The sequence below is a fragment of the Lontra canadensis genome, unplaced genomic scaffold (assembly GCF_010015895.1).
Source record: "Lontra canadensis isolate GAN:19392208 unplaced genomic scaffold, GSC_riverotter_1.0 scaffold1, whole genome shotgun sequence".
NCBI classification, from domain to species: domain Eukaryota; kingdom Metazoa; phylum Chordata; class Mammalia; order Carnivora; family Mustelidae; genus Lontra; species Lontra canadensis.
Genome location: NW_022630995.1, coordinates 116,771,550 through 116,786,420, shown reverse-complemented (window position 1 = coordinate 116,786,420; position 14,871 = coordinate 116,771,550). Strand labels below are relative to the sequence as shown.

Genomic DNA, 14,871 nt, shown 5'->3' with positions numbered 1-14,871 from the left:
TGAAGCATATCTTAGGAAAAATATAAAATAGTTGGTATTAAAATATTAATTGCTCATCAGCTCCTTTCCTTTGTCATCTTTTTTTTTTTTTAAGATTTTATTTATTTATTTGACAGAGAGAGAACAGGGAACACAAGCAGGAGAGGTGGCAAAGGGAAAGGGAGAAGCAGGCTCCTTGCTGAGCAGGCAGCCTGATGCAGGGCTCGATCCCAGGACCCTGGGATCATGACCTCAGCCAAAAGTAGTTGTTTAACCAACTGAGCCACTGAGGCACCCTATTATTTCTTTTTTTATTAAATTAATAATGTAGGATTATATCTGATGACAGTAAGTTTCCTTTGAACAGTGAAAAGTTTGTATAATTATAAAATTTTTAAATGGTTAAATCTTTTGCTACTTATTTTAATTCAAATCCAGTATATTATTATATATATTCAGAACTCAAACTATTCATCTTCATCTGAACCTTCAATTAAATTCCACAATGCAAACCTCTTGGCACTAGAACCACATTTCATGTTTATTCAACTGAGACTGTGTCTTGAAAAAGTGTTGAAGTTTGGGGGTTTTCTGGTGAGAATCCACATTCTGACATCACCTTGCCCATGACAGCGATTGGCTGCTGGAAGGCAAAGAAGAGTTTATAGCCAGTCACAGCAAGCAAATGAGTGAGTGAGACAGCAGAGGAAATATTCAATCTGTGTCACTCACTCCTGTGAGACTGTCTCCTCACTCCAGAACTGCAAAAGGGTAAGATTTACTATTATGGCTTCATTTTCTTAAAATTGAACACTCCACAATTAACATCTTTAGACCTGGCTTTTAATTTTTTATTTTAATGTTGATGTTACTGAATTGTATAGAATGGCTATGTAATTTAACACTTGTTTATCATTAAACTAGTACCTCAGAGTTTAGATTTTTTCCAAAAGGTTAAGCTTATTAACCTATGCATGTAAGTAAGTCCTTAATATTGTGCACATAAACTAGAAAATTTTGTGGCCTACTTTCTATGTCTCCACCTCACAAATAACTATTTGTTTTCTCCTTGTGATGTATTCAAGATAACCTGACTGAAATACTATTTTTCACTCGTAACTCTGCTGTAATGAATGCATATTTCACCATAAATTATGCCTAATCTATACTTCAGTTATATACAATGTCTTTTCAATACATTCAGTTTCAAAGTGTAAATATCCCGTATCTCTAAAATCAGTATAGAAAAATACATAGTACTAAAGAAATAAATAATGGTAGTTCATCATACTTTTCCCAATGAAAACTTGTAATTAGACTTTTAAAACTATCCGTTAAGAATGTTTTAATTGTTGTCTGGGTTAGTAGTAGTCAATATAGACGTCTTTGTTTTTTATGAATCACAAAGTAAATAAAATGAGATTTATGGAGGCAGCCAATTGCTGCCTCCATGAATCACTTGGTTCTTTTTATATTATTCCTGCTATGTTTTCACTTAGTTGTTTTGACGGTGTGCTATGAGAAATTTATGTAATCAAAACCCTTTCTACAGTTCCATGTATTTAAGTTTTTAGCTCTTTAAGACATCATAAACATTCCGACTCTTTTAATAAAGTTGCAAGGCAATAATCTCCCTGCTTGCTAGCAAATCTGATCATGGGTAACAAAGCTCAAAGTATTGCTTTAAGCACCCCAATAGCAGTAAAAACTTCTTAGACAAATGGGTCCACTTCAGGGGCAAAGCCTCTTTTATCGTTGTGTGGCCATTAAGAACTTTTACTAAAGTAGACAGAACTGTGAGGAAGTCTGTAGACATCAAAATCAAAAAACCCAGTGTGCCACAAATAGAGTGTGACTTAGGACCCAAGACACTGTCTCCAAGCCTTAAATTTTACTCTGTGTAATGTTTTAGTGTTAGATGTTCAATAAGGAAGCAATAAACGTGGCTAATGACAAAATGCAGAATTGAACGGCAGAATACAGTATATGACATGGCTTTCATACATACATTTTAAGTATTACTTTTTCAAGTGTGTTTATGGGGAAATTGTCATCATTGTTACATATTGCTTCTAAAATGTTGCCAGAACTGTCACTCTCAGTTAAACACTCAGTTAAACATATGTCAGTGCAAATGGGTGGGTATTAGCAGGCTTTTAGCTAAGTTTATTCAACCTCTATTAAACTAGGATTTTATCAAATAGAATGAAATTAAAGTAGGATAGGATTTTACTATTTCTCTCTTTTTATTTATGAGGTATCTATGTGGAAGTGAGATCTTTGCATGGCCGCAAAACCCAGGACTGTTTGAGAACTATTCCCATTCTGAGAGTCCATCTTCAATTCTTCTACAGAATTGAATTCTATAGAATTCTTCCATAGAATTGAATTCTTCAATAGAATTCCATAGTCTCCATGATGACTACTGCTCTGACCCTGAAAAGCCCTTGACTCACCCTGTGACAGTCTCCCCACTAGTGATGGAAAGCTTAAATCGCACTGAAGAATAACCTGATTTGAGGAAATCTGCCCCTGATATCCCAAGGTGAAACTGATGAACTCTTCTAATAGACTTATCCTTCGACATGGCTGTCTGGTGCTACGTGCTATGAGAATAGAGTTTCACATATTATGGATCATTTCATACACAGAAAAAAAATACAAAGTATTCTAAGGTATTCATAGGAAAATGGCTCCTATTTTCCATCTTACAAATAAAACTTTGGTTCAAAACCCATATAGAACCAATATATAGAATATATATATAATCACTGGTGTAAAAGCAATCATTTAAATGTTTTCAATTTTTGCTTAGTTTTCAATTATATATTAAAAAAAAAAACCAGGTCACATAACTATACTAACAATTCAATTCCTTAGCTGATATTCCTATATCAATGATATTAAGAAGACTCTTTGCCCCAATGTGAAGTACACCAAACATTAAAGCCCCTTATAGTAATGAAATGGTCTGCCACTGACAAATCACAGCTGATAGGGTAAAACCAAGTATGGAACTAAAGATTACTTAAACAGACAGGTAATGTTAGTTTTCTACCACTTAAAAAGAACAATTTTAAAATAAAAGTCAGAAAATTGGTCTTAGTCAAAACTATAACTGGACAGAAATGAAAACAAATATTTCATCTTCTAGTATGAGTAAAAAAGTTACACTTTTAGTTTTAATATTTATTAACTTTACCACTTCATTAATTCCAGAAGCAATCACCAAAATGAAGACTGCTTTAATTTTGCTCAGCATTTTGGGAATGGCCTGTGCTTTCTCAGTAAGTTCTATATTAAAAACCTATAGTTATTTCCTTTTTTGCCTTTTTATGTAAAAGTTAGAGTATGTAATAATTAAATGTTCTTTCAAACAGATGAAAAATTTGCATCGAAGAGCCAAATTACAGGATTCAGAAGAAAATGGGGTAATTATGTTTAGCATACATTCTTAGTCTGACTATATACTTCCTCTAGATTTATTGTACATTAAACATGAATATATCATTTATTTTGGTTACACAGGTCTTTAAGTACCAGCCACGATATTCTCTTTACAAGCATGCCTACTTTTATCCTCCTCTAAAACGATTTCCAGCTCAGGTAAGCATAAAAAATAATTTTTCTTTCCCGCCCATTACAATTTAAAGAGGATCAAATTTAACTATAAAACAACTGAATTCAATTCTCACTGAAAGTCAGCCAGAAAGATTTACTTTTTATAAAAAGTTTGTTTTAATACAATACAATACAATTTATTCCTAAGTTCTCTTTTAAAGCAGAGATATACATACTATTTGGGCCCAGTCTAGAATGATATAATAAAAGCAAACACCTTGGTACAGAGTTCAGGTATTCTGGTTAACACATTGATGAAATGAACACTTTATCTATTGTTGACAATTAAGTCAGTGATAAGGTCACTAACTGTCATGTTATAGTTGAGACAATACTGTCATACAGCTGTTAACATCTGATAATTTAGAGCCCTTTAACTGGTAAGTTAAAGACTAACTTCATAAATAGCAGAGACCATTTTTAAAAACACTGCTGATAATCAGTGGTGATTGCTGAAGATTTTCTGAACCTCTGACCTGTGTTGGTCACGATAACAGAAGTGTGGCTCAAGAATTGTAGAGGAGAGAGAGAAATTCATGAAGTGAATTATGAGAGTGTCTGCGAGAAAAACAAAACATCCTTAAAATTTGTAAACAAAAAAAGAAAATAACAAACACTAAAAATAAGAATTTGTGTTTTTACTAGGTTACTAGTGAAGAAAGCCTTTGAAAACTTGAGGGTGTGGTGTTGATTTAAAATACTCAACAAACCAGAACTGTGCTATTTTTACTACTCTACAGTTTGGGTTCAGGACACCAATTATGCACCATTTGACCTGGGACTCCTAAGATGCTAAAAGCAGTCAAGATGCTGAAAACGATGCCTCAGCACAGTGGCTTGGCAGAGCTTCCTACCATATGTTGGGCTAACCCATTTCTAACTCATACAATGATAGGAAATGATAATCTTAAAGTATTTATAGCACCATAATAATTATGGGGAATGTGTGTGGCCACAGAAATATGAAAACAGATGATACAAGAGTTGTGGGTTTTCAGAATTGTCTTCCATTCTTTGGTACACTTCAGACCCACAAATAAACAGTGCTCATTTGAATGTTTGCCTCATTCTCTTTCTTAAACTAAATGAAATGATAAAAATTTAAATTTCTGGCTAGCTCCACAATTTTTCTAAAATATCACATAGAGATATTCCCATCTGTAAATTTTTATAGATATATAAATGTGATCCAGTTAAAACAGCCATAGTGAAAAGATATTAGGAGAGGTTATATTTTTCATTAATGATAAATTCAAAGTTCAAAAATCTCTGATTTTTAATATACAATATTTAGAGAAATTATATGCAGACAAACTCATTTCAACTAATGTAGAATTTGTTAGTAAGACAGTTGTATTTTAAAAATATCTGGGGGTGGGATGCCTGGGTGGCTCAGTCATTAAGCCTCTGCCTTCGGATGAGGTCATGATCCCAGGGTCCTAGGATTGAGCCCCCCCACAACGGGCTCCCCTACTCAGCAGGGAGGCTGATTTTCCCTCTCCCCCTGCTTGTGCTCTCCTGCTTTCTGTCAAACAAATAAATTAAAATACTCAATAAAATATATGCCCCAATCCAACAGTCTGGTCTGACCTGGTATTGATGATTTATTCTCCTACTTTACAAAGCTTGATTTCCAGAACTGTTTTCCCTTACATGTCTACTTATATATTTCCCATAGCTCTGTATTATTTATCCTGCTAAATCTATCAAGTATTTGGTGCTCAGATTGTCACCCCAAAATGCATTAAGCTGTATTGGCTTTGAAATTTTTGTTTTATTCAAACAAATCTGTGTTTACATATGATCAGTTCTTTTTTCCTTTTTTTTTTTTTTAAGGTTTATTGATTTATTTTAGAGAGAATGTGCACAAGTAGGGAAAGGGGCAGAGGGAGAGGGAGAAAGAGAATCCTCAAGCTGATTCTTGCTGAACATGGAGCCTGACATGGGACTCGATTCCATGACCCTGAGATCATGACCCAAGAGGAAATCAAGAATTGGCCACTTAACAGATAGAGCCACCCAGGCACCCCTACATATAATCATTTCTAAAATACCAACTTCCATGAAATACGTCATATCAATTATAAAGCTATAAACAGTCTACCTATAGCTTATCTATCTGCTTGGCTATAGAAATGGAAGCATAAATAAGCTTAACAACCTAAGCATTTTTAATTAAGGAAATGCCTTCTTTCAGGAATCATATGTTATTTGAATTGTATGTGAATTCTTTGAGGGCAGAAACTTATATTTCTTTCATTGTACTGATCTCAGCTATCACAGTGTCTGACATAGGGAAACTGTCCATGTTTCCAACTTTCTCTCTTGCTACCATCCTCATTTTCAAAATAATGCCTGAAACATATGTTTTGGGATTGAATAAATGGGAATGATAGAAGTTGAAAGGAGTAATGGTGAAAATACATATACATACATATATGTGTGTGTAAGTGTGGTGTGTGTATGTGTATTTGACTTCTGGAAGAATAATATGTCTTAGTTACAAATTGGCATAAATGAAAGAAAGGAAAAAAAGAAAATGTTAAGGCTCCCGGGCATTTCATGAAGCTTTAAAATTGTTCTCACTGCAGACACTAATTGAAGAGTCATGTGGTTGGGACAGCAAGAAGGCTAGGGGTCAGGAAGCTTGTAAAAAGATTCAAACACTCCCACGGAGACAAAATACGTTGCAAAAATATGCTGTCCTCTCTATTAACTAACAAAGAGAAATAGTTTACTGTAATTCCATGCTTTATTTACCCTCTAAGCTGGGAAAGTACAACAATTAAGGTCATGGAAGTGGAAGAGCAGGTCTAATTATTCTCTTTTCCACCCAAGGTTATTCTTGGCTCAAGGGGACAAGCATTCCCTTTTCTTGAGTGGATGGCATGGCCACTGAAGCATGAGCCCTATAGAACAGCCCTGGGCAGGACTGGAACATGAGTATTTCCTCATATCTGATCTCTAACCCTGAGGTTCTTCTGCAGCTATATTTTCTAAGACTCACAGAACTTAACTAGGTCATCAGAATCAAAGCCAAGATTTGTAGTGCAGAAAACAGCATCTTAAGTCGGGTATCCATTTATCTACCTGGTACCATTAGAGGTGGTTGCAGAAAGAGAAAGAAAATTTAATTTATCAAGATGAAAAATCTCCTCTACTGTCTTAAAGTTTCTGATAACAGGTGTTTAGACTTATATTTCCTTTTAAAAAGAAGCGAAGCTTGTTAACTTATATTTTTATATGCAGACTCCTTGGTTTAATATATTCTCATTCAATATTGAGCTCTTTAGAGGGATGGTACTCTATAACTCTCCTAAATGAGTAAGTGAATTAATTTTGTTTTTATATAGTTTTTAACTCCTATATATATAATCTCATTTATATATAGAGAGAGGCTTATTTTATGAAGCAGCTTTAATTAGACTGAAAGATACTAAAAATTATGTGTAAATTAATTTCAAATCAAATTCTAATTTAAACTCATCAGGAGCTCGTTATTTAAAAGAATTGTTCTTTTATAAATAAATAAATCATTTATTTTACAATAAGCCTAATCATCATTTCCTTTATATTTTATAAAGAAAATAAAATAACATGATCTATGTGCTAGTTCATTTGCTTTGAACCAGCTGGAGAAGTCACAACTGCTCTGGGCTTGATTCCTTCTCTATAAAATAAATTGAACCAGATAATCCTCTTGTTCTTAAAGAGTTAGACAATTCTGTGATTCATTGCTCTACAAAATGTTTCAACATATTTCCTGTGTATCTCATTTCATATCTTGATCACTAAAGATGTCTTTTTCTAACCTTATTTTATATATCCCCATCTCCTTATATCTCTCAGATTCATATGAGAACTGTTCTAATAAATCAATCAAGATGGTAATTCTCATTAGGGTAAATATTTGTACATATTTTATCTTAATTCAATCACCAGGAAATTTTCTTTGGTGTTGAAAGTATGTGTACATAAATATGTACATAGATATCCATATATGTATGAATTCACATATATATATATACACTTTTTTTTTTTTTTAGAGCAGTAGTGACTCATCTGAAGAAGATGGAAATGGTGACAGTTCAGAAGAGGAGGAAGATGAGGAGGTAAGGAATTTCTGCAGGATTTTTCATAACAAACCAGGCACCATAAAAACAAATAGGAAACTGGTCTACTGTAGCCTGGATTCAGCAAACAGCTGTTGCCAGTTTACCAGCTACCCACAGTCTTCTATTTTGGACAAGGGGAACGTTATTGAAATTGGAATCAACTAAAATGACTTGTTTAAAATACTACTGCAATTTGACATTAAAGTAACCTGTAAGCGGTACACAAAACCAAAAATGTCTCCATTATAAGTGTAATTATAATTACATTATAATGTCTCCATCATAATATATTTATAATTAACTTATAATAAATTATAATTATACTTTATAAATTCTGTTAAAAAGAAAAGAAAGTATTATTTATACTTAGGTGGACAGAACATGATGGTAAAAGACAAGTACCTAAACTCAGTGCAATACTTGTATTAAGGATTAAATTTAAACTCAATTTACTAAGTAGGTAGTATATGAAAAGCTAATCTATATCCTCTACAATGGTATTGCAATTCATTGGTCTTTCTTGACCCACAAAGTAGGGTTGTTCTTATGTGGGAATTATATGGGAATTTCTTATGTGGGAATGTTCTTATGTGGGAATTATGTGGGGATGTTCTTATGTGGGAATTATATGGGAATTTCATATGTCTTTTTGTCTAATAATAAAATTTATGTTCTTATAGAAATATGAATACTCAAGATGTATAAATATATATAGCATTGTATAGTACTACAGATTCTACACATAGTACTGCACAGCTCTCTATAGTACTACAAATTAGTAGAGTTCACAGTTAAAATTCATCTGTATATCATGGAAATTGTGCTAACATGTTTATAACTGACACACTTGCTCTAATTAGGTATATTTTCCTGGAGAGTAAATTATAGCTATCCATTTCTTTGGGGACGTTCTAAATTCGGGTATTCTTAAGTGCTGCTTATGAATGGGCAGTGACAGTCAAAAATGGATCATATATAAACATCTGTTATCTTGAAAATAAAATGGTATGGGAACTTAAAATGTGACAGTTTGATTTTTTTAACCATAAAAATCATTTTTATATGATTTGATATGATAGTTTTAAAAAGTATCATCTCCAGTACTATAATTTCCCCTAATAGCTTAAGGAAGACCTTACAAGAATATCAAGCCGGTACCAGGAAAAATGCCACCTACTAAATCCCACAGAATTTTACCCAGAGTTCCATTTAGTAATCTTACACAATAACTAAGCTGAGGTAATCCATTTACTATAACTGTTTGCTGTACAGTGATCACAAAATTGCCTTGCCAACTGGATTTCCCAATTAGATTGCGTACCTTTTGGCAAAGGTTCTTCATTTGTTAGGACAGTGGTTGGGAATGGAAGAAGATTAGAATTTCTTTAAAACTGTGATGAAATCATGCATACTCAGAATGTTGTCAACAATCTCTGAACATTTAACATCTTCCCAAAGCTTATCTGAAACTTCTCATGACCCAGAGGACTAGAGACCATATGTTTCATCTCTGGTTTGGGTAGAAGCAGTGCTGTACTCTCCTTATACCTCCTCACATTACCTAGCACAGTTTCTTATACAATATATTGTATAAGTTTCTTATACAATATATGGTATCCAAAAATATCTGGGAGTTTGGTTTTGAAAACTTCAGAGAATAAATACTCCAAACATCATTCATTGAAAGTGACCATAGGAAAGTGGTTAAATAAGCCTGGAGGCTTCTATCCTGAAGAGATTCTAGAACTTCCTTTTTCCTATTTCCTCCCTAAAATTTCATGGCAATTCAGGTTAAATACATAGAATCCCCAGGAATTGTATTCATATGAGAGGGTGCTAGGGAATGTTTTCTATTTGGCGATCAAACATTTTTTTCCACTCCTAAACCCTTCAACCTCACTTTAAAAAAACTTTTATTTAAATATAATATACACAATTATCATGTGTATAGAGGTCACTGAAATTTCAGAAACTGAACACACAAGTGTAACCCATATCAAAAAGCAGCACATACACTGTGCTCCATTTCATTCATTAACCAAAACTGCCAAGTGTAACTGCTATTTTAAGTCCTAACAAGATACTGGCTTTGCCTATTTTTGTGTATTATGTAAATGGAATCACACATTGTACATTATTTTGTGTGTTGTCTCTTCTACTCTCAACTTCAAAGGCTGATCTGAATTGTTCTACGACTGTATATCATTCATTCTCACTGTCAGTATCTCATGAAGTGAATGTACCAAAATGTATTACTCTCCTGTTGATGGGCATTTGGGTAGTTTCCACGTTTGGGCTATTGTGAACATTCTAGTGTTCTGGTGAACATATGCATTTATTTCCGGAGGCCATTTTACTTAGAGATTAAACTTCTAAGTCAAAAAAGTATGCTTATGTTCAATCTGAGTAGAAGCAACCAAAGCAGGTATACTGTGATCTCCCTCTATCAGTGTATCAGTTGCTTCACATTCTCACCAACACTTGTTTCTTTCAGTCATTTTAGCCATTCTAATAGGTTAATAATACTTTTTTAAAAAATTATTGCTAATTTTTGTATTCAAAAAGACATTTGATGCTTAACGCCCATTAACAGACTGACCTGTTTTCCTTTTTAATTCACTGCAACAGGATATCCTTAAATAAAGTATCTAATAAAGAAAGGGCTTTGTAGGAGAAAATATAGAAGTTCATGAGTTGAGAGTTTGGATCTTTAATCATGACCTCACCACTAATGAACTACCATCTATTTGATGGGTTTTTCATGAGTAATAGGACAGTACAGAACCCTAACTCTATGTTCTAGTCTAAGAATCTTTCCTCTTTCTCCCCTGAAAGGTTTAGTCTGTTGGAATAAAGCATAAATGAGAAAAAATAAACAGCATGGTGTTTGTAGGTTATTTGACACAATTAGCTTAGAGACTGTTTTGGGATGGATTCTAGCAGTCCCAAAAGTTTACTGGAACAGTGGAATTTACAAATTTAATGAAATAAACATATTCTTCTTTAGTCACTTTGTTTTAGTAATAAGGCAGCATAAATCTGGGTTGTGTTTATTTTTAAATTTTTATTCTTTATATAAACTCATTTTCTTCTTCTAGTATTTTGTTTTGGAATCTGTGGATTATCTTAAGTATTTATTTGAATTCCAATTAGTTAACATACAAGATAATATGAGCTTCAGGTATACAATACAGTGATTCAACTCTTCCAGTGAAAAGTGTTAATCACAGTGCCCGCCTTAATCTCCATTGCCTATATAGCCCATCCTCCCACCTCCCTCCCCTCTGGTAACCATCAGTTTGTTCTCTGTAGTTAAGAGTTTGTCTCTTGGTTTGCCCCTCTCTCTTTTTTTCCCTTTGCTTATTTGTTTTATTTCTTAAATTCCACATATGAGTAAAATCATATGGTACTGTCTTTCTCTGACTTATTTCATTAGCATAATACTCTCTAGCTCCATCCACATCATTGCAAATGGCAAGACTACATTCTTATTCATGGCTGAATAATAATCCATTATATATATGTATACATGTATGTATATGTATATGTGTATGTATCACATCCTCTTCATCCATGCATGTTTTAAAGTCTTGACTTTTAATATTAGCTATGAATCACATTAGACTAACTCCATTAACAAACAACTGCCTAACAACATAAAGGCCAAGAATACAATGTTAAATAAGATTATAGTAATATTATAAGATTATAATAAGCTTTCATTTGAGGAGTGTTAATTTTTTTAAAACCTCTTTCTGCAATAACTTTATATACCACTAAAAATTTCTTGGAGTACTTAGTTTCCTCATTGCATGGTAAAATTGATTGTCAAATGCCTAAAGTTTTCTGAATATTGCATACAATACAGAACTAGCTTATATATTGGCAGATGACTTCTGAATTAAATTATTTTTTGTCTAAGTACACTTGAAAGCATTATGAAAAATACTCACTTTTTTGCCAGTAAATAAGACATGCAATCAATTTGTTTGAAGAGAGGCATTTCCATAAGAATTCCTTTCAGAAAACAATATCCTAGGTGTAGTGTGGACATTCATATAAATCCTCTTCCTCATCAAAAACATCACAGTGCATTACAAAGGGCTCAGCTTTTTAAATTAGAAAGATACAGCTTCATCACACATAAGACCTTAAGCAAGTTATTTAGCTTTTCTGAGCTCACCTTCCCTTTCTAAAGTGAACAATAATCCTACCTTGAAAAACAGGTCTAAGTTCTCAGCTGATTTGTCAGCAAATGTAAGAATCTATTTGCTACCATGTTTTAATAGTACTGATAAGACCTTAAGAGCCTTGGGGTGCCTGGGTGGTTCAGTCATTAAGCATCTGCCTTCAGCTCAGGTCATGGACCCATGGTCCTGGGATGGAGCCTCACATCTGGCTCCCCGTTCAGCGTGAAGCCTGCTTCTCCCTCTCTCACTCCCCCTGCTTGTATTCCTTCTCTCACTGTGTGTGTGTGTGTGTGTGTGTGTGTGTGTGTCTCTGTCAAATAAATAAATACAAAATCTTAAAAAAAAAAAAAAAAGACTTTAGGAGCCTAAGGCATCCAGGATATACTATGAGGATATAGTCAGTTATGCTGAAATTATTATAAAAGTATATTTTATTGACTAAATAGAATACAGAAATGTCTAAAACAGACTATGGTGAGATAAATAGAAAGATAATTGAGTTGAGTTCTAAGAAGTGAGAAGTGTAAATGGCACAAGAGGAAGAAATTGTTAGCATTAGGTGATGAGCTGGCTGAGGAATACAATGTTTTTCTCCATTGTGGCTCATGACACCAACAAATTTTGAGTTCTCTTCCAGCTAAAATAACTTATCTTGCTTGGATATTTTCACCAGGAGACTTCAAATGAAGAAGAAAACAATGAAGAGAATGCAAATTCTGATGAAAACGAAGATGAAGATGAGGCTGAGAATACCACCCTTTCTACCACACCTGGCTATGGAGAGACCACACCTGGAACAGGGTATATAGGTCTAGCTGCAATCCAACTTCCCAAGAAGGTAATCATTCCTCAAAAATGTTAAATCTGATTTCACTTCTTTACTGAAATCAAAGGTTATTTAGACACCAAACAGGATGTTTTATATTATCTTCATTAACTCATTGAAAAAGCAAGAGCAGGGGCGCCTGGGTGGCTCAGTGGATGAAGCCTCTGCCTTCAGCTCAGGTCATGATCTCAGGGTCCTGGGATGGAGCCCCGCATTTCTGCTCAGTGGGGAGCCTGCTTCCCCCCTTCTCTCTCTCTGCCTGCCTCTCTGCCCACTTGTGATCTCTGTCAAATAAATAAATACAATCTTTAAAAAAAAAAAAAAAAGAAAAGAAAAAGCAAGAGCAAACTCAATATCCCTGTTTATAAATAAGGAAAGCTCTTTTCCCACGCAAGTACTCACCCAGGTTATTACACTGACTTCCTACATTCTAGCAGAAAACTAAGGACAAGCAAGCATCTTAGCAATGGATAAAAGGTCCTGCAAGATGCCACTGTATTTCAGGGAAGAGGGCTCTAAGACAAAGTCAAGAGCAAAGCTATAAGAAGAATCTCCCACAGAGAAGGCTTATTTATCAAGTACATTCTTCTCCGTCAAAACCCAATGACAGAGGTACTAATCCTGAATTCTTAAAACACCCACCAAAGATGTTTTTGAATTTTTAAAACACCCACTAATTCTTTTATAAATTAAGCTAGCTTCAATTCAGAAATACATCTAGAACAAGGCCTTAGTATAGCCTGAGTTGAATGAAGTTATTTGTCTTAGGTTTTTACATTTTCACACCTAGATCTGGATTCTTTCAAACGTTTCCTTACAGGCTGGGGATAAAAGACACAAGGCTACAGAAGAGGAGGAAAGTGATGAAGAAGAAGAGGAAGATGAAGAAAATGAAGCAGAAGTGGATGAAAATGGGCAAGGCATAAATGGCACCAGTAGCAACAGCACAGAGGCAGAAAATGGTAATGGCAGCAGTGATGGAGATAATGGAGAAGAAGGTGAAGAAGAAAGTGTCACTGAAGCCCAGGCAGAAGGAACCACGGTGGCTAGAAAGCAGGACAATGATGGCTCTAAGACAACAACCTCTCCAGATGGTGGGTTTGAACCTACGACTCCACCACCAGAGCTCTACGGGACTACCACCAGACAGTCTGGGGAAGCCACGCCCACCGGATATGAGGAAGAGTACGAACAAACAGGCACTAATGAATATGACAATGGATATGAAGTCTATGAAAATGAAAACGGGGAACCTCGTGGGGATAATTACCGAGCCTATGAGGATGAGTACAGCTACTATAAAGGGCGTAGCTATGATGGCTATGATGGTCAAGATTATTACTACCGCCATCAGTGAAGGCCCAGCCTGGGATGAATTCCTCCATTCTGGCATTTCATGTGGCTACCATTTTCAAAGTTCAACTCAGGAAGGTGCAATATAACAAATGTGCATATTATAATGTGGAATGGTGCTACTGTTCCAAAGTAATTTTCTGTAATTGCTTCTGCAAGTAATGGGCTTCTTGTTGCTTTTCCCTGGTTTATTATTGAAAGTTATTGTAAATCAGGGCCATTTAAACCTAAATCCATGAGATGGAGTTCGATTACATGTTTTGAGGTTGTAGTTCTATAAATAGTATTTTTAACATGTTTGTACTATTATTAACTGCTAAAACTACTCTTCATGCAAGACGTGCTTCTAGGAATTAACATTAATGACACTATATATAAATACGTGTAGTTCTTTAATCACCTACCTACCCAGCACTGTATATTATGTTTAATTATCAGCTTCATGTATTTTTATGTGATCTTTATGTATATTCTATCCATGGGTTCTATCACAAATAAAAATGCAGTCTTTCAAATATGTTATAATTTTAAAAAAGAGAGAGAGAGATTCAGAATTGAAAACAATGAATCCAATGGGGGACAACTAAGCTAAAGGATAAAAGTTTATTTCCAGTATGGTTTAAAACTCAGAAGAACTCTAAGTATTTTGTCATGGATAAATCAATATAACTAAGATTTTGGCATGTTTGTGGGCAGGGTCAACCATATATATCAGGAGAATAAATGGCTCTTTAGAGTTGCCAGGTTTAACAAAAATATAGGATGCCTAGTTAAACTTAAATTTCAG

The 14,871-nt window shown here is 34.3% G+C and overlaps 1 protein-coding gene across 3 annotated transcripts; it reads left to right on the top strand.

Moving 5' to 3' along the window:
* The first annotated feature begins 676 nt into the window (after window positions 1-676).
* Window positions 677-14,531, top strand: IBSP (integrin binding sialoprotein). Of its 3 annotated transcripts, none has more exons than XM_032873668.1 (7): window positions 677-750; window positions 3,199-3,266; window positions 3,360-3,410; window positions 3,508-3,585; window positions 7,647-7,712; window positions 12,579-12,743; window positions 13,552-14,530. In XM_032873668.1, exons 2-7 carry the CDS (start codon window positions 3,213-3,215, stop codon window positions 14,086-14,088), a joined length of 951 nt encoding a protein of 316 aa, XP_032729559.1. In that variant the 5' UTR covers window positions 677-750; window positions 3,199-3,212; the 3' UTR covers window positions 14,089-14,530. The 3 variants fall into 3 exon arrangements, with proteins under 3 accessions (XP_032729559.1, XP_032729721.1, XP_032729642.1); XM_032873751.1 differs by lacking the exon at window positions 677-750 and adding an exon at window positions 2,426-2,524 and having other exon boundaries at window positions 13,552-14,531; XM_032873830.1 differs by lacking the exon at window positions 3,508-3,585 and having other exon boundaries at window positions 13,552-14,531.
* The last annotated feature ends 340 nt before the right edge of the window (window positions 14,532-14,871 follow it).